We start from the raw sequence: 27982 nt of genomic DNA, 5'->3' as shown, positions 1-27982 counted from the left end.
GCAAATAGAACCAGCACCTGAAGTCCTCAACCACTTATATCTATTCAGGTTCCTTAACCATAATGTAACATTCTGCACTGGTGTAGTCTTTAAATATAGGCCCACTTGATTGGCAACACTAATCAATACATCCATACTGCAGCAATAATGTTACCAGGTCGCAAAAAAAGCACTTTTTCTCTTTCAAATGTTGTAATTTGACTATAAAAATAAAACCATTGTCTAATTTGTACACTATATTATAAATAAATTAACTGAAAAGGTACATTTCAAGTGCAGCTAGCTATTCAGACAGTCAATGAAAGACCATTCACAGTATTGGTCTTGTTTGCTCCCCTTTTGAGAAGAGACAAAAACATATAAAGCCGCAGAACGAGTACAAAACAGGTAGAACAGAACATGTCTAGCACTATGGAAGAGAGTTGTATTCCTCAGTTTACGTAACTTTATTTATACTCAAGATTTCATTTTTCTGTTCAGAATTTGGCACGTGCGGGATGGCATGGATTCTAACTTCCCCCTTTGGGCGAATATTTACCAATTTGTCACCATTTATGATTCTCACAATTTCTTCAGCAAATTAGTGACATTTGCTCCAACGAAACTTGCCACATTGAAAATCTACATATTTTTTAAGCCCAAATTAAATTTAACCTTAAATCTGCACACTAACTATAAGCTCTGTTATCAAAATTATGCACCAAAAAATTAAAACTGTCCCCTCATATCACAACCCTTACCCTTTATATTTTAAGAATTCAAAATAGGAACATTTATGAAAAGAAGAAAATGTTTGGCTACCCAAAGTCATCAATAAACTGCTGTAATTGCTCTCAAGATTAAGAATTCATAATAGACACCATTATTGATTGCAATCTTAATTCACAATTTGCAATACACGTTTTCATTATGCCGTATTTTCTTTGCTCCACAGGGGATTGATGAAGAACAGGGCTGGATGGAAGAGATGAAGGCCGCCCTCGAGAGTTTGACCTGCCTTCTTCGAGAGGAGAACAACATCTCAGCATATGAGTTACACAGCAGCGGTCTCGTGCAGGCCCTGCTCTACTGCCTTAGTGATGTAAGCTTTTAGTTTTTGTTTTCACTCTTTTTTTTATATGAAGTAAACATATCAGTTCAGTTCGTTTGAATTTAATTCAAGTGATAATTCAAACTATTCAGTATGATACAGGGGGCGCCACAGCTCAGTAGTGCATGGGTTTCGTATTCCGGTGACCCGGGTTCAATTCCAAATTGGTGCGCTAGTGCCCTTTGGTAAGGCATTTAAATCCTCATTACCAGGTCCCTGAGAGAGGATCTTAAGCCATCGGTCCTCTTGTTGCTTGCTTACAAGCGTTCATGCTTTCTTAGCAGTCAGTTCAAAAAAATCTCTACCTTTTACCATGCCAATGATATCTTTCATTTTCACTTCACATGGTTCCGATGATTGCAAAGCAAGTGTAACTTTTATAATCGAGCGTTATGGGGTGTTGTAAGAAAGTCTAGTTGCAAGTGAACATGAATCAAGAACATAAGTTTTTTAGGAATGCCCCCTTACTTTTTTAAGTGCATGAAGTCATATAAATTGATAAATTTTACCTGATTTTTTTTTTTTAGGGCTATGATCATGTAGCTCTTCATGACCGATATATCAAGGAGAGGGTTGCACTGTTCAAATCAGCTTTCAGGGATACCAATGATGAAGATGGGTAAGTACCCAAATAATATCATTTAATTCCATTTTCAATTATTACATTTTTCTTCGTACAATAATCATTATAATACAGTACATATAAGCAATGAAATATAGCATTTTTAACGTACAAAATTATAGTTACGATTATCATATTAGGTTGGAAACGGAGGAGGCTGCTAAAAAGCGGAGCTTGTAGGGTGCAGCCTCCTAATAAAAATATGCTTGTAAATAGTATAAACCAAAACGAAACAAAAAACACACAAAATGACAACTTGAGCATAAACCAGTAAAAAACAAAAAATAGGGGGAAAAGAATGAAATAGAAAATGGTAAAAAGAGAGATAAAAGGTCTCCAGAATCTTGCCCCGGCACTCTCAATTGATATTAATAGGAGTGATAGAATAATTACACCTGCCGATATGCATAGCAGTCATGAAATCACATTGAAAACTGCAACAGATCCCCATTCAGATTTCTTTGATATAAGAAAATCAAGTTAGGCATTTTATTTTTTATTTTTTGAAAGATTTTTTTTTTCTTAAATACTTCCCAGCAATAGAATGTTAGGTACATTCTACATCTTATTAGTTTGAAATGAGAAGATGACGTTATGCTAGGAACTCATACCCTTTAATATGTATTCATGAATGCTTTGAAAGTTTCCAAAATAAACAAAATTACTTTTTTTATACCTTACGAAAAAGACCTTGATATTTATTTCTGTCTCATGAATTGTTTTTAATTGTTACAGTGGTGTGTCTCCTTCTGTGATGCTGGTACGCAAGCTGGTAGCCGTTCTTGAATCAATTGAGAGGCTTCCTCTGTTTATCTATGACTCTGCTGGTTCTAGCTATGGTCTTCAGGTGAGCATATTATAATTAATTAGGATTATGATAATAGGCATTTATATAGTGCCATCTATTTAGATATAATCTATTCCGAGGTGCACTATTATGGCATTGTCCAGTGCTTAGTACACTCAAGGTTTAATCTTACCAGGTAGCCATTCACCTCACCTGGGTTAAGTGCAGCACAATGTGTGTAAATTTCTTGAAGAAGAAAACAATTAATACCTCTTCAAGTAGAAATTAATTATCATGAAGGAAAATAAACATCTAGTTTCTTTGTATGCAGTATTCATTTTACAGGGTAATGCAAAAAAAATGTGTTTCAAACAAATTGAATCTCTCAGGTGGTCTTAATATTACAAGACGTGAGAGTCGGTATCATTTGTTTAACTCAGTCTGCCTTCTTTTTTGGAAGGGTTTGTGTTCCATTCTGTTAGATACTGTCTGTTTCAAGTTGTCAAATCTATTGTTATTATTAACATGTTTTGTAACTTAGCTATTTCAAAATATTGTTATAGATGTTATTTTGCATTTCTTTTTATACAATCGGCTCAAGTTTCCCTGCATATGAGTGTTCATAATCATGTACCTATTTAAAGATTTCATGTTAAATCATTAAAATGATTTTTTTCGCGATTCAGGTTCTTACACGTAGGCTGAGGTTCAGATTGGAAAGAGCTACCGGAGAGACTGCCCTCATTGATAGAACTGGGAGAACGTTGAAGATGGAACCTCTTACTACTGTGGCCAGTCTTGAGAGATACTTACTCAAAATGGTAAGAGTGGGACTAGTGTATTCACATAAGAATAAGCAAAGCAGGATAGGAAATAACCTTTTTCTTAATATAATCTAAACAGCTTATAACAAAACTAAACAAGGCCATCTCTTTGATTTGTTGGCAAAGTGGAAGTGTGGAAATTATGTTATATTATGCAGTGGTTTCATGGTGAACCATATGCAATAAAACAAAAATGAGATATGAAGTGTCGATGTCATTTCAAGCAGAATCAAATACAAGAAGTTTGGAAATTCCGTAATGTATGTTCATGAGACTTCATCCATGGTATCTTCCTGGAAATATTTTATCTTTGTTTTCTAGTTTATATGAAAGGTTTTAATGCTCTTCATTTATCAAGACTTGAGCAGTTCATGAAGGAAAGATGTATTAAAAAATATATTATTTAATGGCATTGCCCTAAAATAAATTTTAGGGAAGATTTCGTATCATTGTTGTTTAAAACAAAATCAAATACCAGAATTTTTTAATATTGGATTATGTCTTTGAATTTGGCAGTAATTGATGATATACCTTATTTCATGTAGGTCGCCAAGCAGTGGTACGACTACGAGCGATCGAGCTTCACGTTTGTACATCGTCTGAAGGAAGCACAGTCTATCACGTTCAGACACACTCATGATTTTGATGACAATGGAATCATCTACTGGGTGGGAACTAATGCAAAGTGAGTACATGTATATATGCATTCAGGCAAAAATTTGAACATTCAATCTACCTGTGTGTTGGAAGATAAGAAGTCTGCTATGCCATCAATCGTGTCTTTAGTTTTCTTTTTTGCATGATAAAGATGTGTGCAAGAGTTGTATTCTCTTAATGTTTGCTGTTGGTTGTTTTATTTTTCACCATGTAGAATGATATTCTCATTAACAAGAAGAAGAGTATTACTTTTGCAGATTAAAATACATACATGTAGTAGGAACAAAAGGGTAAACATAATAAATATAAGTACAGAGACCCTTGAACAACATATGTAATTAATTCATTAAAATAAAACATGGCTTGAAATAAAGCATTCATAATTTATGTTTTCAGACAAAAACAAAACCTAATGAAAAAATTGTATTTCATGTAATCTCTTGTAATTTCTAACATGAAATAAATGAAAAGCAAATAAAAATGCTAAATACCCATGTTTATTTGTATCAACGCAGAACCGCCTATGAATGGGTCAACCCTGGTCAGTATGGTCTGATAGTGGTCAGTAGCTCCGATGGACGATCTCTTCCCTACGGCCGCATAGAAGACATCCTAAGCCGTGATTCATCAGCTCTCAACTGTCATACCAATGATGACAAGTAAGCAAGGGATTATATGATTGAAAATGTTTAATTCTTAGTTCATTATTACTTTGTCAGATACATGTTTACATGGAAATGCATGTAATACCAAAATCAACTGAATTATATTGATTTTGATGGTGCTTTAAAACATACTGTATATTATTTGAAGTGAATTATCTTGAACATCCAATTTGAATCTTGAGTTGTGTAACTTGCAAAGTCAGTAGTTACATGAATTTCACATATGTATTTCCAGATATTTAAGTGAATCAATATTGTTTTAATTGCTCATTTAATCCCCCTTTTTTAAAGCTTATTTTTGAGTAAATGCTAATTTTGTAGTTGATTCGTGTTAAATTGCAAGTTTGCAACTTGACTTTCTCGCCACGCCCCATTACACTTGATTTGGGACTTGTGCTTAATTTGCAATTGAACATAAGTTTCTTGCAATACAACATTCATCTCTTCTTTTTCTGTTTGAAAGTAGGTCCCTAATCAATTCACTTTTTTATTTGTGCTTTTTTGTATGCTTTTTTATATAAAAGAATTCTGCAATCATCATTACGATAATAATAATAATGATAATAATGGTCAGTTTTTGTGTAGCACATCACACATAACAAATAAGTCTCAATGCACTGTACGATGTACTGGGATAACCTCTTTCAAGCTCCCTGTAGCTTTTTCTTTTTTCCCATACTTCTCTTATTATTTTACATTTCTCATTGAACTCTGCATGCTTAACATGTTGTTTTATTGATTTTTTTATCCAGGCGAGCTTGGTACTCTATAGACCTTGGATTGTGGGTGATACCATCTGCCTATACCCTGCGTCATGCCAGGGGCTATGGCCGATCCGCCCTGAGGAACTGGCAGTATCAGATGTCAAAGGATGGCATCACTTGGACGACCCTACTCACCCATACTGATGACTGCTCTCTCAATGAACCAGGGTAAGGAATACATATGATTATAATTATAGTAATAATTATGATAATAATGATAATGATGATAATGATAATAATCATCATCATCCTCATCATAATAACAATAATAATAAAGATAATGATGGTCATTATGATGATGATGACGATGGTAATGAGGATGATGATGAGGAAGATGATGATGATGGTGGTGATAATGATATTGATAATATAATAATGATAATGATTATGATAATAATAATAATCATCATGAAATGCATGTTGATGTGAAAAGGCATTTATTTTTCCTACTGCATAAATTGACACATGACCGGTGATGCGCGATCATCAGCAACGTATAATGACTGGTTAAGATTATTAGATCAGGATGGTGTATCAACTAACAAAGATTTGCATCACTATCTTATACAACAAATAATACACATCATTTTGGGTAGCAGTATAATTACCTATACTTGTTACCTTTCAAACAGGCAACATTCCCTCGGCTTTGACTCTGGTGTTTGAACTGTTCCAAAGGTCCCTTTTGCAAATAATTCTTACTGTTGCCTTCAGCTCTTTCATTTGCCTGTACTAATTTTGTATGAAGCACTATATGCTTTCATTGACTTTACAATATATTTTTTTACATCATTCCCTTTTATTATCTTGTCAGGTCTACTGCCACTTGGCCCCTGGAACCCCTAGCAACTGAGAAGAAAGGCTGGCGTTACATCCGTCTTCAACAGATGGGCAAGAATGCTAGTGGTCAGACCCACTATCTATCGCTCTCTGGATTTGAACTCTATGGCACTATTACCGGGGTTGTGGAAGAGAATTTGAGTAAGTTAATCAGTCATTCTCCTTGTTCACTGAAAAAATTTATCTGATTGGTGTGATGTATACCATCAGCCATTCACCTTTGGTCATTTAAAGGGATGGTCCGGGCTGAAAATATTTATATCTAAATAAATAGAGTAAAATTCACTGAGCAAAATGCTGAAAATTTCATCAAAATCAGACAACAAATAACAATGGTATTGAATTTTAAAGTTTATCAATAATATTTTGTGAAAACAGTTATATGCACATCTTCATGAATATTCATTAGGTGGGCTGATGATGTCATATCCCCACTTTCCTTGTTCTTATGTTATTAAATGAAGTCATAATTGATTCATTTTTTCATACATGTGTAAGTGATGTGTCTCCATTATGATGAAATAAGTTGTGGCAATAAATAACAATACACTTTAATCATTTGTCAATCAAATGGTTTTAGTTCTTGGTAGAAAAATTTTGGATAAACCTAATTTCATGTAATAAAATACAAAAGAACAAGTGGGGATATGACATCAGCCCACCTAATGAATATTCATGAAGATATGCCTAGAACTGTTTCACCGGAATAATGTAAATCTTTAAAATTCAATAGCTAATTCAATAGCTTTATTATTTGTTATCCTATTTTGATCAAATTTTCAGCATTTTACTCTGAATTTTACTATATTTATTGAGATATAAATATCTCCAGCCTGGACCATCCCTTTAAATGATTCATCTGATTGGTGTGATGATGTACATTGTAAAACATTTCAATTTCACAATCATGACATTTTATTGTTTTTGGTAAGCTCTCGTTTGCAAGGCTGCTAGCTTCATCAGACCTTTTTGTAGATGGTGTGAAAGCTTACCAAAAATGGGTAAAATTTCGTAATTAAAAAAAAAATCTGACATCCTCTTTGTTGCATGGTCACAAACTTTTTGTGTCATATATGACCTTGCTGTTTGTTATATGTATCATTCAAAATTTATATTATGCTGTATATGAAAGTGACTTTTTTATTGTATTATTATTACAATTATTATATGAAATCAGATTTGGTTCACTTTGAAACATTGATATGCAATTCACAAAATCACCGACAATCATATTTCCTTGTAAGGTAGCATCTACACCTATACCTTTTCAATATGAAATACAAAGTGTGTAAAGAAATGTGAAATCAGCTAATCTATAAGACCTCCACAACATTAAAACCACAGTTCAATTCCATCCAATTCAAAATGGTTCTTTTAGGTAAAAACTAAATGTGGCCAATATATTATGAAATGCATTTGCCCTTGATTTGATTTTGCTGCTCCCACCCAGGTGTTGCCCCTGCCAAGGTGGTGAAGGACCCAGAATCAAGTATGAGGAAGCAGCGTAAGCTGGTCCGCTCTCAGGTACTTCGTCAGATGGTTAGCCAGCGAGGGCGCAGTACTGATTGGAGATGGAGAGAGTTTGAAGGAGCTCACCAAGCCGAGGGTCTTGCTTCGAGCGAGAGAGAATGTGAGTACTTTTGATATGGTTCGAAATTTGTTATGAGTTTATTTGGTGTAGCTTGTTGAAATAGTAGTAATTCATCATTTTATTGACAGTTAAAAAAGTGAATGCATAAATACAAATATAGCCTGCCCAGGATGCATTTGAATAAACAACTAATGGTAAAGGTGTTCGGAGTCATAGTACAGCTTGGAGAGTGAAGTTAACTTGTATCATTCAATATCAGGAATGTCCAATCAGGACTCTGCAACACAAGGTTTGCGATGAATTGCAAGTATGAAAGAATCGCACTGATTGGTTCCTGGTCAGTAGTTTAAACTAAATGCACATGTAACATTGATATTGATTGGTCATTTCATTTAGCGATTGATCGCTAATCTTTGTGTTACGGAGCCCAGTTTGTATTTCTCATGTCTCATCTCTTGATTGATACCAAAATTCTGTTGTGGAAACATTTATGTTGAATGATTTTCAGATGAATAATTGGGATGCATTGTTATCAATAGCGACTGGCTGTAATACTTCCCCAAGGTGTGGAGGAAGTGCATTGTTTCGTGCTGGAATGACCGATTGAATCCTCTGTCCATGGTAATCATAAATCTGTAAGCACTTAGATGCGTACAAATTATGTCTTAGCAACTTGTAAATAACCAGATAATTATCATTATTATTACTATCCCCTGTAATTTTCCCTCTTATAAATCACTATTTACGTTGATGAACTAATATGTCATAATGTGCTTTGATTTGAATAGCATTGGTAGCTGCTGTGTTGAAAGCAGCAGCCCAGAACGAGCCCCTGCCCTCCAGGGAGCCCCCACCCCTCCCCCGTATGAAAACGGTCACTATCCCAGGCACCAGGAGCCCCTCCGTCACCAGCTCCATGCCTGGATCCACCCCAGGAGCCACGGGACCCATTCTGGGTCGTAACAAGAGCAACTCCACACCGAGTCTCAGCGCTGGAGAGGGACCCGATGCTGGCTCAGCTTGCAAAGGTAGGTCATTCTTATTTTTCATGAATGCATTACGACAGTTGTTAAAGAATTCAATCGAGAATGCTTCCCATGAGAAAGTAATAAAGTGTTACCCCCCCCCCTGCCCCCGTAAAAAAATCCCATCATTTCCTTTATACTTTAAACAGGTAGGCTCTAATTAATTTCAAAGGGGCAGATTAGCAGAGCTGGATTATACCTAATAAAAGATTGACCAAGTCCATGCAAAAATGCTTTATACTTATAAGCAATTCATTAAAGTTTTGTACATCGTGATACTCAGATTGATATATTTCTAATTAAAAAAAAAAGCTAGTTTTATCAGGATAGAATTTGAATGGTTATCCATGAACTTTGTTTGGCAGTACATTAATTATGTGGTTGCCTTATGAGAAACTACTCTCTCTGGGTGTTCAAACTTTAAATGGATCGAAGTATATATATTTATTATTGAATGTAAACTATTTTTGTATCTATGTTTACATTTCTGTGTATGACTTTCGTAATGACTTAAATTGTATGTGAAATAGAATTCAATGTTTATCTGTTCCTAAGCCCCCTACTTTGTGTACTCAGTTCTATATTTATTTTTCATTATTCTTGTGATCAATTGTATAGCATGTAATCTAAAGCTTCTTGAACTTGTGCCTTTGTAAATTTTGATGGTAGGATTTTTTGTCCTTAAAATTGTTTTAGATATGTGGCAGATTGTTATGTGATAGTTTTGTATTTTATATGTATTGCTGTGACTTGGATAACTTTGATTTTAGAATGCTTTCCTTCTATTTTGCAGTGCTTGACATTCTTTATATCTTTATGAATTTCTTGATTAATTTTCTTATGTTCAAATGAGACAAGGGTTAACATATTTTTAAAGAAAGATTTCTATAAAATAAATTGGCTTTGTCTTCCGTCTATAGTGTATCTTTCGTTAATCTGTTAAAAGTAATAGCATCTATAATCTTTTTAACAAGGTCTTTTCAAGCAAATAGCTTCTTTTTCTTATGTCAACAATATAGAAAAATACATCTGCATAATGCAATTTGTGATATACTCTAGAGCATTTTGGAGATTATTTTTAACATCTGAACAAATTGTAAAAGTGAATATTGTAATAGTGCACTTTATTTTATAAGAGAAGCTAGTACTTGAATGGGCTACTCTGTCTTTTCTATTCGTATTCTATTCTATTTGATTTGATTTCTTTTATTTTTGTTTGCCTGTCTTTGTGCACAATGATCTGTTTGCATTTTGTTACGTACGTGTTCCACTGTCTCCCTCTCTTGCACTCTCCCTGTTCCTCTCTCTCTCTCTCTCTATGGTGTCTGTCCGTCTGTCTGTCTGCTTGTCTGTCCGTCCATCTGTCCTGCTTGCCGATCACGCAGATAAAGATCACGCCTCCACCTCCGATCTCACAGCTCCCAGTTTGGCATCAGCAGCTGTTGTCATGGAGAATCAGTTGATGCGGTCCGGCCTAGAGGCGGTCCTGGCGGAGACAGAAGCGGTGGTCGACGGCGCCGTCAGTGCTGTGTTGAGTGGAGGAAGGAGTAAGAGGCTGGCGACGGACTCCGAGAAGGCTCTCTCCGAGGCTATTGAGCTCCCTCCCACTACAGGTAACATGTTAATACTTCCGTGAAGAAAAAATATATCACTGACTTGTACTTTTGATTTCATGTTTATGATATAAATTTCCCTATCAGGGGATATTTATAATGTACTTATATTTACTCAATGAATTATCAGTAACAAAACCCCAAATAATTTGAAAAGAGTATGTAAAAATTCAACACAAATTTATAAACTTACATTTAGAAGAAATAAATTACAGATGTTGTTTGAAGGTTTGCATGGTGGCATGTACAATCGCTGATGTGGTTTACGGTACACCATGTGGAGTGTTATAGAAACAGTGGAAAGAGGAAGAAAAGACGGACAGTCAACCTGCCCGAAACGTTGAGTCTCTCTGCTGCTTCTACTCATCTCTAATCGCCGACTCAAGCCAGCAACTCCTCATCCATCCTACTACACAAGCTGTTTCTTCAACTCATCAATCTCTTCTGGTTTACAGTCTTTTTCAGGACTACTTTCAAGAAAAGAATACTCTACTCTCAAATCTCCACTTTCTCGCCTATCCAATTCCTTTTCTTCCTCTTTCCACTGTTTCTATAACTCTCCACATGTTGTACTGTAAACCACATCAGCGAAAAAAATTACAATCATGCAATGTTTGATATGTCTATAGGACAGAGATTTCGGTCTCCAAATTAATTTTCATGTATTTGTTACTGCTCAGTAAACTTCATTATCATATTTGTTTAAATTATTGCTAATTTCTTAAAATTACTCATCTGCACATGATTGAATATATATACAACTTTAAAAAAATAATAGATACATTGCAAACTATTCCTAATTATTTGCTTCTCCCAAAACATGGGAGACGATACCGCCGTAATATTGGAAAAGAAATCATAGGAACAAAAAATAGCCTCTTATAGATAAACGTCATTTCCCACCCTGCTTTATATAATAACACACCATGTCCCCTCCCTCATTCTCAATTAGGTACTGGTTCTACTTCCGTGCTGCCCCCTACCACTAGCAGTATGAGTGTCAGCGTACCCAACCTAAGCAGTAACCAGGACGTGGTCTCCAGCCTAGCCGATACCTTCCCATCTCTGATGAGACAGAGCAGAGGTAGCGTCGGCAGCGGGAACAGCACCCTCTCCAATCGGACCAATACCTTCACGTCCAGCTTTGTGAGGTTCCCGTACTCCTCGTCTGGCCTGCCAAGTAGTAAGTTATAACTGTTATAACATATTTACCATGGCCTGTATTTCAAAATCCAGTTTAACTATAGACCATGATCTAACTCTGCTAAAATTATGGGAAGCCAAAGATATCAAAATTGTGTTTCCATTGTATGACTTTCTTTCTTGCTTTATTCTTTCCTCTTGTTTTGATTTTGATGAAAAATATTTCTATTTCAGTTATCATTCCCAGGCAGTTATACACGAATTGGGCACCAATTATATTGATGAATTGAACCTGTACTGTAAGAAATTACAGGGTACCCAGCCAATCAGGGAAATCGGGGAAAATTATACTTTTTTTTTTTTACTCTTTTTCAGTCAGAGAAAAAAATCAGGGAATTTGATTAAAAAATCCTCAAATCAGGGGAAAATGCCTCAAATTAGTGAAAAATTAGGGAATTTTGATCAGCCTAAAAGTCGAAAGCATGGTAGTCAGTCAGACTCTGTTATATTTTGTTGCATATAAAACAACATCCATTGATTGAGTCCATTGAATGACTGGTTATGGTGGTAATAATTAGTTTTACATTATTGTTTTTCTACTGAAAATACATGTAATTCACTGCAACAACTTAGAAAACATGCGAAACTGGGAATGGGCTTAAATAATTATCAGGGAATTTTTCATCTTCATCAAGGAAAAATCAGGTAATTTTGTTTTCTTGAAAAGTTGGGAACCCTGGATTAGTGTCACTGTTGGCTATCCATAGTTGACTACAACATTAGACCAGAGATTGAATTAAACCAGAGTTCAGAGTACGTGCCCCTCGCTAAAGCAGAGCAGTTATTATGTGCTTTGCATTTCAAGGAATGAACTCTTGCCAGTTACCTCACCTGGGCTGAAGCAAACCAACTCTTAGAATAGAATGGTAATGATAATGATGACTAGTAGGTGATGATGATGAAGATGATTATGATGATTCTGCTGCTGCTGCTGCTGCTGATGATGATGATGGTGATGATGATGATGGTGATGATGTTGATGATGATGATGATGATGATGATGATGATGATGATTGTAATGATGATGATGATAGTAATGATGATCATAATGATGATCATAATGATATCATTCATTTGGTGTTTATATTTCACAATCTAAATGTTGTGAATACATCAATACACAATAAATTGTTTTATTTTTGTGTAATAAATGCATCAAATCTTTCTTATGTAGACTACATTTTTCCCTTTCTAGACAACTACCTGAGCAGTGCCCAGAGTGCTCCTAACTTGCCCGGTGCTACCACGACCTCTATGCCTACATCAGCCAGCACTGTCCTCACCAGTACCCTAAGCTCTGCCCTCGCGACCTCCCTGACCTCAACCTCTAGCGAGAGCGATAATGAGTTCTTAGAGCCTTGTCCTACCAGCTCTCTCATGGCAGAGCTGGAAGATGAGGAGTTCCCGGAGCCTGAGGATCTCGACGATGAGAACGAGGATGATAGCGATGGAGAGGACTACGACGATGGCACGGTAAGAGCTTTTGTATAGTGTTGTTCCATATTTCATGAATGTTTATTATTTTCATGTTATCCACATCAACATGATTGACACAAAGACGTGATGTGAACTATCAATGGCAAGTGTTGAGTAGATGTATGGCTTAGTCGAACTGTCTGGCCCACTTGAGCTCAACCAATGCTACCAGTCAGAGACTTTGAAATTTCTTTAAAGTTCATGTGATATTATCAATCAAGTAGGACTATTTGAAAATAGATTACTGAGCAGGATTTTCCAATTTTCCTTTCTTGAATTTATCGGGCCGTAATGTTATAATCCCATTGTGTGTATGCAGCCAATTTGTTCTTAATGTAGATCCTCAGCAAAGGACTATGATGATTGCAACATCAATCATGTCAATGTTACTCAACACAGTGGAAGGCATTATAATTTTGAGATCATTATGTAAGATTGATATTGTATTTATACCTCAACCATACAGGAGGAAGAAGACTATGACAGTCGAGGTGTTAGACGCAAGACTTGGGACGATGAACATGTATTAAAGAGACAGTTCTCTGCCTTGGTACCTGCCTTTGATCCCAGACCAGGCAGGACCAACGTCCAACAGACGACAGACCTTGAGATACCCCCACCAGGTAAGCTTCAAGAGCCACGTTGATAAAACTTGTGATCAGTCACAAAGACTGGAAATCAATTGTAATTGTTTCCTGGCCAATCAGCTTGCTGGATTCAGTAGCTTTTGAAGTCTTCCTGATTATCGAGGACAAGGAGGTCCCCATTGAATCAATGAGAACAACTTCAGTTACACCCATCTGCATTACATGAATAACAAAATAACACCTGGATGAGAGTCGAGAGGCAGCCTTTGTAGAAAAGATGAACATAATTACCAAACCTGCAGGTCTTCCTCCCCAACCTCCCCCAACTCCTGCGTGAACTCCTTGATTGTTTGTTATTGACTTTAAGTTTGATTCATTAGAGTCTACAAGATGCATTATATCGTCTCAAATGTTTGATAATTTATTGTTATTTAGGTACATCAGTATAGAGTCTTCACTGTAAATTGTTTTGTGGGCATGTGTCTGGCCCTGAAAAGGACCACCAAAATTTGACACAAGTATGTTCTTGCCATCTTAAAGGCTGTCTTTGGGATTCTATTAAGGTACACTTAATCGTTATTTGATTCATAAAAGTTTCAAATAGATGCTGTGTATCCTCTCTTATGTTTGATAGTTGATTGTTTAGATGCACTTACATCATAGTTTGACCTAGTCTACATAATGCTATGTAAAAGATCTGTTTGTTATTTAGGTACACCCTCAACATAATTTGATCATCAGAGGGTTTTCTGGATCATCATAAATGTTTTACTTATTATTTTTGTTTGTTGTGTAGGTACACCTGACACATCATTTAGAGACGAGACTGATAATACTCCAACACCCAGACTAGCACTCTTCCTAAGAGGTCCTGGACTACAAGGGGTAAGATCTATTCCTATTAAGACTTCCATCAATTGATGCAGTGTCAGGCAAAGGGTTATGCCACTCTCCACCCAGGTGATCAAGGGTACCTGGTATGATGTGAATTGAGTTTAGAAACTCTTGTTAGAGGGAGTGAAGAAAGTGGAGAACGTGCATACATTGTGTGCTGGCAAGGCAAGATACGACAACTCGAATTCTGTAAAGCACTAAGAGCCTTTTCCAATGTATTAAGTGCTCTATAAAAGCAAAGTGTTGTTATTACTTAATAAAGTGTTGACTTGTTGTCTTTTCAGGTCCAGGAGACTGAAGTATTCTGCGAAGATCTACGATCCACCATCTTTAGATATGTTCAGATGCTGTATCAGCAGACACCCACTGGTACCAAACATGATAGGTTACGCAGGATATGGGAACCAACCTACACGTAAGACTCATTCCCTTTTAGGCAGGAAACAACCAGTAATTGTTTATTTCAAACACAATGAGTAATTTCAAGTTTTGTTTTTGTGTTGGTGTTGGAAGCACAATGTAGATTGCCTTTCATAATTCCAACACATGATCTGAGTTTATGAAAAAATTGTCCAATCATATTATTGATAGTTCAATTCATTCAGAAACATTAAAAATCATAATCAAAATAATTTACAACTGCAAAGATGTACAAAACTGTAAGTCCGGGCCTCATAAAAATCAACTTGTGCTTGTGGATCAGGCCCTACAGCAATATACTAGAATGAGTTTAAATCAATAGGTTAAAATTTCCATGTTGTCCAAATTGATATGACTGAAACATTGAAGGAGAACTTCATATCTAATATAAGATATGTTAGGAAGCTGTACCAATGTGTTGAAGTTTCCCTCATCTCTTTGATTTTCCCAACAGTGTTGTATATAGAGAATCAAGACCACAAGATGAAAGCACCTCAAGTATAGAAAACACAGAGGTAGGTAAAATAAGAAATAATAAATAAAAATGTTTTATAAAATCATTTAAAACAGAGGTACCAGCCTTCCAGCTTTTGACTGATTTTCGTCCTTAACGACGTCTCTTCTCAAGGCCTTTTCATGTTTTATTTCAAGGGTACGGGCCAAAAGATAGTTTGGACAGAGAATGTACGAGAAATGGGAGGATTAGTTTGGGATTTCTACTGAAAGACACAAACTAATTTTCAGATTTTGTTAAGGTGCCTTCTGTTCAGGGCACAATTTTATGAAGCTTGTCAGCGCTGATAATTTGCCATTCTCTGACATAATAGCAGTCAGAGACCAGGGGCCCATTTTATAAAACTTGTTACAATAAATAGTTTGCAATAACAGTTTAAAGCTACTGAAATCATTAAGTTACATTGGTTGATAGTTAGCTTGTTGTAGAAATTGTGCATTTGATATTATAACATGTCTTAATGATTCACTTTTGGTTGTATATTTTAAATTTTCTACATTGTAAAGGGCTTTATAAGATGAAGTTATTATTATATGTTTGCCCCAGTTTTCCCCAGTCATCAAAACTAAGGAATTCACTGAAATTGTTAGAGCTGACAACTCAATAATCAACAATTTTTTAAAAGGGCATATCACAAAAGAAATGAATTTGAGTACTTTTGTGCTTAAAACAGAAAAGGTCAAACAAAATTATAGGGTGATATCACATACAGAAATTACAAAAATGTGCTATTAAAGAAAAGAAAGAATGAAAGAGATATGTCATCAAGAGACCCTAAAAATTACCCACAGTATCAGCCTGTCTAAGATAGTCTAGTCAGATCTCAGTCAGTTCTGACATCTTTCATGAAACGCCCCTTTGATCTTACCCTATGTAACCTTTGAATGTCATTGTCATCTACCAGGGTCCATGGACCGTAGGCTTTGTACAGAGACACCTAGGCACTGAGAGGCTTCCTAAGACAGAACTTATCATGTATCTACAAGAGAAAGCAGATGCTCAATTCCTGAGGAGATGGAAGCTGACTAGTAATGCTACGAATATACGTAGGACCAGGAACTCTTCTAGACTTATAGCAGCTTACAGGGTTCGTAGATACTCTATTATCATGATAAACTGGGGTCCGTTACACAAAGTACATTTATACATATGTGTAAATATACAAAACAGAATAGATGTCATGAAAAATATTTTGATTACAGATAATATCGTAGTAAATGTTCAGTATATAAATAAAGTGTCGTTACCTGTAATTAAACTTATGACAGATACAATTTACATTTTAAAATGAAAATGAGGGACTCATAAAAAAGCAAAGCTTTCTATTTGCCTGTGATGTTATCTTCACCTTAAGAACGTTCCACAGTTATATTTGTGCGCATCATGATCTGTGAATATTTAACGCTATGCGCATTGACGTCACAATGGATGAACAGGTGATTAATCAGCTATAGGTATCAGCTGACTAACTGATTTAACTGGGAATGTCCTTAAGGGCCTGAAGTCAGACACTTCGATATTTCATAATAACTATTTGAAATTGCCTACCTCCTGTGACATCACTCTGGCTTTGCACCCAGTTCCTCCCGAAATCAAGAAGGAAGATGTGTGATTCTTTCCACAGGTTATTTCAAGCAACTAACTCTGATTTTAAGCATTTCATCTATTTTATTTGCTTATACATACCATTTCAAATTATGTCTACTTGCCTTATGTACAGGAATTCATCCAGCTTGGTTTAGCCAGACCATCCAGCCATCAGCGACTAAGCCAGGACTCGGGGCACGTCCTTAGCGAGAGTGATGGTGGTAGCCTGAGTGTAGGTAGCAAGGAGACCGGTGCTTGCAGCGTAGATGATGTCTTACAGCTTCTCAGGATCCTCTATGCCATAGCTACGGATGTAGGCGCTTCCGGTGAGTGTACACAGAAAGCATACAGAGCAATACTGTTTGAAATTTGCTATGAGGATGCTCTTTTATCGATTGTTCGCGGGCCAAGATCATTGTTGATATAAAACTTTCCAGACATCATTTAGCGTTAAAATTATCCTTGTCCTTTTCCTTCTCATTCTGTTTCTCTTTCTCCTCCTTCCCCTTCTCCTTTTTTTCCTTCTCCTCCTTTGTCTACTTCTGAAGTAGTTACACCTTTATAGTTCAACCCATAATGTCCATCCTGTTAATTTAAATGTTATATGAATTAAATTACTCTGCTTTTTTGGGGAAAATGTTTCTTTGTACTATGTTTTTATGAATGAGTATAATTCTTGTTGAAATCCTTTTCTGATAACCTTCAGATCCTGATGGTCATCGCTTCAACGTGCCACCTGAAGACTTTTACAGTAAAAAGATCACCAACAAGCTAGCTCAGCAAGTACAGGTAAATTCTTCTTATTGCAAAACGCATCTTTGGAAATTATTTGTTATAACTGCACCTCAAAATGATTTAATATGCATGTTATATGCAATTAGCCTTCAGACATAATTTATTATTTTCATGTAAGTATATGGTATATATAATGTATCTGTTGCCAGAGATGAGACACAATGAGGGGGGGGGGTTATAGTATATAACTTATATAGCATGAGTTAATGAAGGTTACACAAAGGCAAAGTGGACAAAGAGAATAAGGGCAATAGCTGCTAATGTGAGTTAAATCCAGCCACCAAAACATAAATTTTGGTCACTATTTTTTTGTTAACTTTAGAAAAACTAGGTCTGTTGGATAACTCTTTTTTTTATTAATGGTATGATTTTAGGTGGATCAGTCTTGACAGGTCTTCGGTCTTTGTTGATCTCTTGCATTCAATGAAGTTTTCTATTCTTTCTTTTTATCATTATTATTTTTTAATAATAATAATAATGATAATTATTCTTGCTAATATACATGTAGCGCCTAACACTTCCTTTATCACAAGTCTCAAAGTGCTTTAGAGCAATGCAGCATAATTACCCTGGCTTTAGCAGAGCAGCTGTTACGCGTGCTGCGTTTCAAGGAACAAATTCCTATCAGGTCCTTAATTTACCATGTAATGATTGTAACGTTTTATGTTTATTTATATGCATTGTATGCATTCTTCTCCTTTGTAATGGACGTGAGTAAAGTGAATTTGAATTTTGAGCTTGAATTGTCTATCTTATTTTGCTTGTTTTAGGACCCACTTGTTCTTGCCAGTTTATCTCTTCCTAAGTGGTGCGAGAGACTGACAAATAGATGTCCAATGCTCTTCCCGTTTGAGACAAGGCAACTCTACTTCACATGTACTGCATTTGGTGTATCAAGGTTAGAATAGTCATCCAGTCTTTTATTATTTATTCTCTGAAAATATGTTATGTAGTCTTCTTTACTGCAATTTAAAGGTTTTTTTTTTCTGCAGCAAGGCTGTATGTTGTTGTTGGTAGAGTTTTTTTGGAGGGTAAATCCATTAATTTTGGGTATGATCGCCTTCTTTATAAAGGAAAACATTGTTTTATTATGTGTATTTTTTAATATAGTTTGTTTTTTTGTCATTGCAAAAATGCATTTTGGTTTTAATTTTCATATTCTCCAGGAAAATGTATACTCACGCTGAATATATTATATATGTCCAAAAATATCATGTGACCATGGGTATTATCAATGTTTTTCCTGAAATTACATTAATGTGAGGAGTTCTGACTGTACTGTTAAAAATGAGGGAAATATCAAACATTATTTTGGAGGTGTAACAGATAATCTTTTAAAAATTTCTATGATGGTAGAATATAAGCCAGTGGAGATTTTGTGTTAGGTAAATCATGCCAAGCTGGGTTTTTTTTAGAATATGTACCTGGAGAGAATCTTCCCAGTCAATTTTCAACAGGCATTTACAAAATGTACAACTTATTCTTGTCCTGCCAACAGATTGCCAAAGTGCGACACAATTATTTTTTAAAAACATGATGAAAAACCTTCACACACCAATTTGACATGGATTGGTTCATGGCACTGGTCCAAAATATGCCCAAATGAATACCTGATAGAGTCCTCTGAAATCGGGGTAAATTAGCCTTGGTTATGACTGTTAGGAACCAGGTCAATGTGCACTGATTTCTATTGGGTTAAGTACAGCCACATCTTGGTCCATCATGTCTTGGATTCCGAAAAAGTGGGTTGTGAATATTTTTCTTCATGCTCCACAATGTATGGTATTACATATGTGTGTGTGATTGAGTTTTTACTGATGTGTATCAATCAGATATTACTTTTTATACACGGGGGTACAATATTTATAATGTCACTATCAGAAAGACGTGACCAGGTCTCAAACCTCAGACCACTGTATCAATTTGTAACTTCCCAATGTAGCTTTGATTACAGGCACACACCACAATGCCAAGCTGTGAAGTACAGTGAAATGCAAAAAACATTAAAAAAATAAAAAAATAATTGTGACAACATTTACTGTACTCTATTGTTTCTCCTCAAAAATCTGAGTTTAACCTACCACAATAAAAATCCTCTTTCATTTCAGAGCCATAGCCTGGCTTCAGGGCAAACGAGAGGCAAACACCGAACGTGTGCGAACACCTAGCACCAGACGAGATGACCACCACGAGTTCCAGGTTGGACGTCTGAAACACGAAAGGGTCAAGGTACCAAGAGGAGAGCAGTTATTGGAATGGGCCATCAATGTGATGAGACTCCATTGTTCAAGGAAATCCATTCTAGAGGTGAGAAAGTCTTCTTTTGATAATGATAAGTGCGGTTTTCACAGGAGACAGACACATTCTGTAAAGGATGCGAATATTGAAGAGTCCATATTCAGGGAAATTTTTTTCTCTGAAACTCTTGTGATGCACAAATATCTTAAATACAATTATTTTGCAGATTGTTCAACTTTCTTACAGTGTTTGTGTGAATGTTGGGGTTCCATTGATAAATTACATGAAGAACATGCGAACAAAATGTTTTGCTGTTTAACATGTTTTCATGACCACCAGTAAGGAATGACATTCTGTGTATAAAGACCTCAAGTTTAGTTTCCTTTAAAGTGGATTCCCCATCAAAACATTTGTATTACAGGAAAAAAAGGATAATATTATTATGAAAATCTACATAAGGAATTATGATGATTTACACATCGTCAGAAAAAATAACCCCTCTGAAAAGGTATGACTTGCATGATATGTTTTCTATCTTTTTTGATATGTTAACATCTGTTTGCATCACTATTCCTCTGTCATAATGAAAGATGAAATCTAATCCTGTTGTTATTCTTCCTCTGTTCCATCAGGTTGAATTCCTTGGTGAAGAAGGAACAGGTCTTGGTCCTACTCTAGAGTTCTATGCTCTGATAGCAGCTGAGCTCCAGCGTAAGAGTCTAGGAATGTGGCTGACCGATGATGAAATAGCAGACGACATGTCAAGAGAGGTTGGTAACTTTGGGTATCATGGGGAAAACGTAATCAAACAGAATTTTCAAAAGATTTATTCTCTTTATAATTTGTCTGTCATGTGAGCCTGTGGGACTAATGTAATGAAAATTTAGACAGGACAAATTTTACTGAACTCAGGATCTTCATTTCACTCATGTTCTCAACAGTCCTTAGTCCTAAACTATTAATAGGTCTCATGATTGTAAAACCCAAATAAACATCTGGTATCATGCTGATATGTCCAAAGTGAAAAGTAAAGTTTACCTTGGTAGGTCAATCTACTACCCATTGTAAGTCACAACTTTGCTTAATGCCAAGATGTTTAAAGTACCCCAATTCTCTAGGATATTTTATGTATTTGTTAAAATCCTGAAAGTCCTGTAAGTCATATTGTCCTAAAAAAAGTGAAAAACTATTTCTTCAGACTCAGCAGATTGTAGTTTGCAAATATATCTGTATAAGTTTCATTGTATTCTTATTTGTTTAATTTGATATAAAAACAAAGCCCAAACATAATGTTAAGCTATCCAATCGCTGATTTTTTTTTAAAATGTAATTTGCAGGTTGATATTGGTGAGGGTGAGAAGCCTCGCGGTTACTACATTCAGAGAGCATCTGGTCTCTTTCCTGCTCCCATCGTCCAAGACAGCGAGGAGATCTCTCGCATAGAGCTCCTCTATAACTTCTTAGGCATCTTCCTGGCCAAGTGCCTCCAGGACAATCGCATGGTCGACATCCCTCTCTCCAGACCCTTCCTCAAGTTAATGTGCATGGGCGAGACTGGCAGCTCCCACCTCTACTACACCTCGACGCAAGAATCCTACACCTCGCCTCGGGACTCAGAGGTCTTCTTCGCAGAGATGCAGCAGACGGAAGCCTCGCTGGAGAGCATGAGCGAGCTTATCTCCGATCTCGCCATCGACAGCGGCAACGAGTCCAAGGAGTTGATCCTAGCAGCCGATCCGCCCAAACCTTGTACTCCGGCTTGGTTTGCCGGTGTCCTGACATGGTCGGACTTTGAGCTGATTGACCCCCATCGGGCAAAGTTCTTGCAGCATCTTCAAGAGATGGTGGATCGGAAGAGACAGATTCAGCTGGATGGTAGCAAGACGGAGGAGGATAGGAACAATGAGATTCAGAACCTGTGTCTGGAGACCTCACCTGGAATACCAGTCAGGCTTGAGGATCTAGGGTAGGTGGATGTCCATTGAGAAGTCAATTATCCATTTAAAAGAAATGGTTACATATTCCTGCATAAATTAGAGTATCAGGATGTCCATAGGTAATTCAAGTGTAGTATAGGTAATTCACATGTCCATTTGCTCAATCTGCGACAAAAATGCTGAAAGGTGAAGCAAGTAAATATTAAAAGCAAAACACTGAAATATATTTAGAATTTCTTTAAAGTTAAAATAATTTTTTTTTAAAGTTGAGATTCAAACCTAGAGTGCATACTCGATAATATAGTTTTAAAGTGTACAAATCTAATCTGAATCAAATTTAGATTCATTTCCATGAAAAAAAGGTTTCACATATAATAGTGTAATTATATTATTTTCATAATTATCTGAGTTCTGCAAATCCATGTCTTGCATTCTATTCCATGCTTGTATTAGAAATCTAAAGGGTGTATATTTGATCTACATTCATTTTGACAGTTGAGTAATGAATTTATTTTCATGTTGATTTCAGATTGACATTCCAGTTCAACCCATCCTCCAAGGTGTATGGTTACCATAGCTTCAATCTCAAACCTGATGGTGATGAGGAGTGTGTGACCCTTGACAATGCTGAGGAGTATATCGAGCTGGTAACTGATTTCTGTCTTCACACTGGTATCAGGAGACAGATGGAAGCCTTCAGAGGTGGGTTAGGTCACCAGTCTTTATTCGGTTTTATTGGTTGATCTTGAAGAATAAGGAAAAATAGATTGAAGGTAGAGGGAAAACTAAAGGACTAATCCGTGCTTCTTTGAGGATTTGATTGTCAAGACAATTGTTATGTTCTATCGTGTAGCATTTGGATTAAGTAGGTATTTTGGATATATTCTTAGTATTAATGTCATGATACAATAGGAAGCATGATATTTTACTGAAAAAAGGTATTATGTGCATAGTCATAAAATAAAAAATAAGTTTCTTGTGAATTAACATTTATCATACATATGTTTTCATATAATTTAAATACACGATTTGACATATAATTTGTGTGCTTTGGGAAAATCTTAAATGAAATTTTGCCCTTGAAGATAAACTTTGTATAAACTTACCATATATCTGTTGTAATGATAATTATTCAATTCATGAAAGTCACGACTCTTGATATTTTAGCTGTTATTTTCTTATGTTTTAATTGTTAGGGGCATTACTCATTCTCTTGAATGGATATGAGCATTTAACATATGTTGCTATTTTCATTGAATCTAACTGTATACCTTCTTTGTTATTGTTGTAGATGGCTTCAATCAAGTTTTCCCTATGGAGAAGCTTCATAGTTTTAGTCCAGCTGAGTTCCAGACTATTCTGTGCGGAGACCAAGCACCAGCATGGACTAGGGAAGATATCCTCAACTATACTGAACCTAAATTAGGCTATACCAGAGAAAGGTAGGTCCAACTACTGTCGTCAGCCCCCCCCCCCCCCCCCCCATCTACAGAGCTGCTAACTGTTAAAGAAAAATAGTATTTGTTATGAAATTATGAAAAGAATTTACCCATCTGCAACCAACCATATGGCGCAGATAATCTACCAGATTGAAGAGCGCCAACTTAACTCCAACACCAAAGAACCAACCAACCCATCTGCAACCATGAAGATGACTAAGTTCTTCTTTTTTTTAAGGCTATGTGCTGTTGAAAAGCATGGACAGTTGAAAAATTCCTCTGGTTGAATTTACTTTTTGTAGTTGACCATTGTTTCCTCAGATAAGCTCTATCATTATCATCGATCCAAAGTTTAATATCCAATTGATTCCTGTGAGCAAGGATGGCCTGATTTACCTCACATGTAAAATCAAAAGATGGCAAAAAGACACTTGTCAAAAACATTGAGTTTGGGTGGTCCTTTTAAGGACCAACACATGCCTACAAAATAATACATGGTGTACCATGAAACCTATACATGCTTTTTTTTACCATGGAAATCTTGAGAAAGTACTAAATATTATTATTGGTTTCTTATACACATTCCTCTTTGATTTCCTCTGTGAACAGTCCTGGCTTCCAGCGCTTTGTCAACGTCCTGTGTGCAATGAATGGCGATGAACGCAAATCCTTCCTCCAGTTCACTACCGGCTGCTCCTCCCTACCCCCCGGTGGTCTGGCTAACCTTCACCCCCGTCTGACCATCGTCCGCAAGGTGGACGCCAACGACCACACCTACCCATCGGTCAACACCTGCGTCCATTATCTCAAGCTACCCGAGTACTCCAATGAGGAGATCATCCGGGAGAGGCTGCTGAGCGCTACCAAGGAGAAAGGGTTCCACCTCAATTAACCTCAGCTTAACTCTACATCTCAAAGACTCTAGAAATATTATTATCAAGATTGTGATTTGACCTAGGCTTAATTTATATATTCCATTGGAGTGATGCTCTAGGCTCTCTCTGTCTATATATATATTGATGATTGATTTAAAGTAACCCCTGAAGATTTTTGGAAGGGTAGCTAGACTCTGAGACTGATTATGAAATGCCAAGAACTGAATTAAAGCCCTGCTTCTCAAGATTTTAGAATTATTGATTCAGGTTTTGCATATTTTTATCTATTTGAGGAAAGAAAGTCAGAAACTTCAGCCATCTCATTATTAACTTCCTATGTTCTTGTTATCTGTTGTGTGATAATGGATAGTGATTTTTCAATATATTTTTTTCTTTTTTTGGGGGCAAATTATGTGCATTTTTGGGAAATTCCTTTGGAAAGGATGTTCCAACAGTAAAGTTGTACTTGCTGAAACATTGAAACTCCCAAGAAAACTTGTGACTAAGAAAATATTGGAGAAATATCACAGGTTCAGATTGCTTGATGATGTGGCAGTGGGGTTTCCGTCTATTCCCAGTGATGTTTTTACGCGAGTTAAAAATTGCGAGAGTTAATGATGATCAGTTGGTTTTGTCCAGTGGAGGCAACTATCAGACGTATTCTACAGTTGGTATGTGAATGACTTAAAATATATATGTCATTTTAATCTTGCTCTTTGTCTCTCCTCCAATACAACCTTGAAATTTAAAAAAGTATGTTTTATTGTTTTTTCCACAAAATATGAATTTGAGGTGGAGGAGAAGTATTGGAATTCAAATCACTTCACTTGTGTACAATTGTATACATGTTAGCACATCATTTCAATGACACATATATAACAAGCTCTATTTTTTGAGTGGTTGCACAAAGATGTTCTATTTTGTACTTGGTGCCATTGAGTTTACCTCATCACTCTAGATCAGGTCCAAATCTGAAGAGTTTAAGAGACAAACTATGTCACCTATTCTTCCTGTCCGTATATGAAATGCAAACAGCTTGACTTATCTGCATCACTGTATTTAAATTAGGAATTGCATTGTGTGCTTGCTTGCTTGTATCACAGTCAATTACCAAAGAGAGTCAATATTTGACTTCCATGCACTGTAGAAATACATGTAGTATAATATTCTTGATTTGAAAAATCATTCTAAGATAGAATAATTGCACCAAATTGAATTGAGAATCATTCAGAATAATATTTTTCTTTTGCACTGGAAATGTCATCATTATGACTATTTTATTTTATTTTGTTTCTCACAGATCAATCATCTTTAAAATTTGTGCATTGAATGATTTTGTTAACCTTGTTAATAATGTATTCTTGTTAACTCTCAGAATTAATTATCCTATGGTACTCAATTGAAGTAAAAGCTTTGGCCATATCTGTGCTTTGATACACTTATTGCTTACTAATAAGAAATCAAGGAATATCGATGTGCAATTGACATCGTATCAGCCTCAGTGTTTCCTGTGCTAATGGCTTTATTGTCTGAAATTTGTTCATCATGCCCAACACAAAAATGTCGGAAAGTGCACCCTATTTAACACAATCTTTTCAATGTGAAATTATTTTGTTTTCATACATTTTGGACATGTGAATTCTGTAAAGCTTTTGAGCTGTTATAATTCAATAATTATTTCCTGTCTCTCTTACATTGATAGATATTTAAAAAAAAAATCAACTATTTTTTTGCCATTATTTTTCTATTTTGTTTGGGACCATTTTTTTGGGGGGGCCATTATTTATTTTCTTTGTATGGGACTGCTCACATGTTTGAAGAAAAGAAGTTGTCTTTGGAATTATGACAATTTTCTTTTATGAAAGGTTGTTTTCATAATTGAAGAAGGTTGTTTATATGCCATTTCTTATGTGATATTGTCAATTACATCTTGATTCAAACATTGGTCAGTAGTATGTAAGTTTCATCACGATGAAAATTTGTCTCAATCATCAATTTTTTATACTACTTTGTCTCTGTGCAAGCCAGATCGGTATTATAATTACTTTCTTCTTCTTTAATCACATCCCATCTGTTGATTGCTGTATTTAAGCAAGGATTCATTCTAGCAACTGTGGACATCAGAAGATATATGATAGATAATAGATCATTTCTATGGTCTTTACAGAACAACATATATGATTTCACTCCTGGATTTGTTTCTAAAACCGTCTTTGAATTTTCTGTTTTCTTTCAACTCGCTGAAATACAATATCTCCCCTTCACTTTTGTTTTCCTGCATGCAAAGGAGAGGGAAACATAAACTTGCAATCAATATCTCCATTGATCTTAACTCACTCTATGTGATGAACATTGTACTTACGAGTATCCCAGAATCTTAGAAGTGTGGAGTAGATATTAGTCTCATACAAGATCTCTAGAATAAGTTCAGTCATTGATTAGTTGGCCGGTCAAAAAAATATCCCTTGCAAGCGAATCAAGTGCCCTTATTCATTAAAAAAAATTATTTATTATCATGAAAGTTATATATTATTAGTCTATGATGATGGTATATGGTCGATTGCTAGTTTCACCAATTTATCTGCGAACCCTTAACAAGGTGCATATTGCTCCTTGCGTTGATGCTCTTATTTGATATGTAATTTATGTAGAGTTTTGAAAAGTCTAACACTCTTTTGATATTTCGTGAACTTTCTATGTGCATGCTATTTTGCATTTATAACATAACTAAGATTGTCTCTCTTGAATTCAAAAGGATTATTTCTTACATCGCAAGTCTACCTTGTTTGAAATCGAGGCAGAGGTAGGCTAAAATGCATGCAATTTGACTCTCACTGTTTATTTTTCAAGCGATTGGCAAATTACAGAGAGCAAAACAAAGAACCTTGGTTTTGAGGATGGGTGAGGATCTCATTGGGGAATTTGTAGTATGAAAGTTTTCCTGTGTCTACTATATGACTTCTTTGTTTATTGAATATAAGGTGAATATAAGCAAGCTGTATTAAAATGTGCAAATGTTAAGGTGATGTAAACCTGATGATGATGATACATGTATTTGTAGTTTGGATGATCAATGAATGTGAGTTTCTTTTTGTATATTGCTCGTACGTGAGTATATCAATGCACACAAGTATTCAATAAAGGACTTTGTGCTCTGTCAAACTTGCGTCAAACCTCGTCATTTTGTGTATTATAGTAATATGTAATTAAGGGCTTCAAGTATGTCTAACAAGAAATAATTCATGCACTTAAATAGCAACACATAATTCATTAAAAAAAACTTTGTTTTTCAATGAAAGCCCCTCTGTTAGGTCAGCTGTAAAGTTGTTGGGCTGTGAAGTTGATTGGTTTAGATTGGGTGCTGTTTCTTGTGGAAATTTCTGACAGGCTTCAAGTACGTCTGAAAAGAAAAAAAATTATCTGACATATCAACACACCTGGCTCATTGTATAATCCACAAATAGTGCTTTTGTACTTCTTTGGACCCCCCCCCCAAGTTATGGCAGCCGTAAGTTACAGGGGGTTTGAAGTTGAATGTT

The 27982-nt window shown here is 35.8% G+C and overlaps 1 protein-coding gene across 2 annotated transcripts in view; it reads left to right on the top strand.

Moving 5' to 3' along the window:
• LOC129265239 (E3 ubiquitin-protein ligase HECTD1-like) overlaps window positions 1-27605 on the top strand; it is a 50272-nt gene extending 22667 nt beyond the window's left edge. The window contains exons 16-42 of one of the 2 annotated variants that reach the window (XM_064102559.1): window positions 935-1081; window positions 1618-1709; window positions 2448-2559; window positions 3186-3320; window positions 3869-4008; window positions 4496-4639; window positions 5398-5577; window positions 6224-6390; window positions 7700-7879; window positions 8629-8868; window positions 10284-10478; window positions 11431-11661; window positions 12877-13154; window positions 13624-13780; window positions 14541-14629; window positions 14923-15053; window positions 15513-15573; window positions 16477-16659; window positions 17293-17485; window positions 17866-17948; window positions 18725-18852; window positions 20063-20261; window positions 20825-20962; window positions 21530-22158; window positions 22659-22831; window positions 23421-23571; window positions 24178-27605. In XM_064102559.1, the coding sequence (XP_063958629.1) occupies window positions 935-1081; window positions 1618-1709; window positions 2448-2559; window positions 3186-3320; window positions 3869-4008; window positions 4496-4639; window positions 5398-5577; window positions 6224-6390; window positions 7700-7879; window positions 8629-8868; window positions 10284-10478; window positions 11431-11661; window positions 12877-13154; window positions 13624-13780; window positions 14541-14629; window positions 14923-15053; window positions 15513-15573; window positions 16477-16659; window positions 17293-17485; window positions 17866-17948; window positions 18725-18852; window positions 20063-20261; window positions 20825-20962; window positions 21530-22158; window positions 22659-22831; window positions 23421-23571; window positions 24178-24460 (4839 nt within the window). In that variant the 3' untranslated portion in view covers window positions 24461-27605. Of the gene's footprint in view, window positions 1-934; window positions 1082-1617; window positions 1710-2447; window positions 2560-3185; window positions 3321-3868; window positions 4009-4495; window positions 4640-5397; window positions 5578-6223; window positions 6391-7699; window positions 7880-8628; window positions 8869-10250; window positions 10479-11430; window positions 11662-12876; window positions 13155-13623; window positions 13781-14540; window positions 14630-14922; window positions 15054-15512; window positions 15574-16476; window positions 16660-17292; window positions 17486-17865; window positions 17949-18724; window positions 18853-20062; window positions 20262-20824; window positions 20963-21529; window positions 22159-22658; window positions 22832-23420; window positions 23572-24177 lie in introns of both variants that reach the window. The other variant, XM_064102558.1, reaches the window with a different exon arrangement.
• Window positions 27606-27982: the final 377 nt, after the last annotated feature.

Source organism: Lytechinus pictus, chromosome 7 (assembly GCF_037042905.1).
Source record: "Lytechinus pictus isolate F3 Inbred chromosome 7, Lp3.0, whole genome shotgun sequence".
In the NCBI taxonomy this organism is placed as follows: Eukaryota; Metazoa; Echinodermata; class Echinoidea; order Temnopleuroida; family Toxopneustidae; genus Lytechinus; species Lytechinus pictus.
Note: the sequence above shows the minus strand (reverse complement) of the source record. Positions and strands in the feature narration are given on the sequence as shown.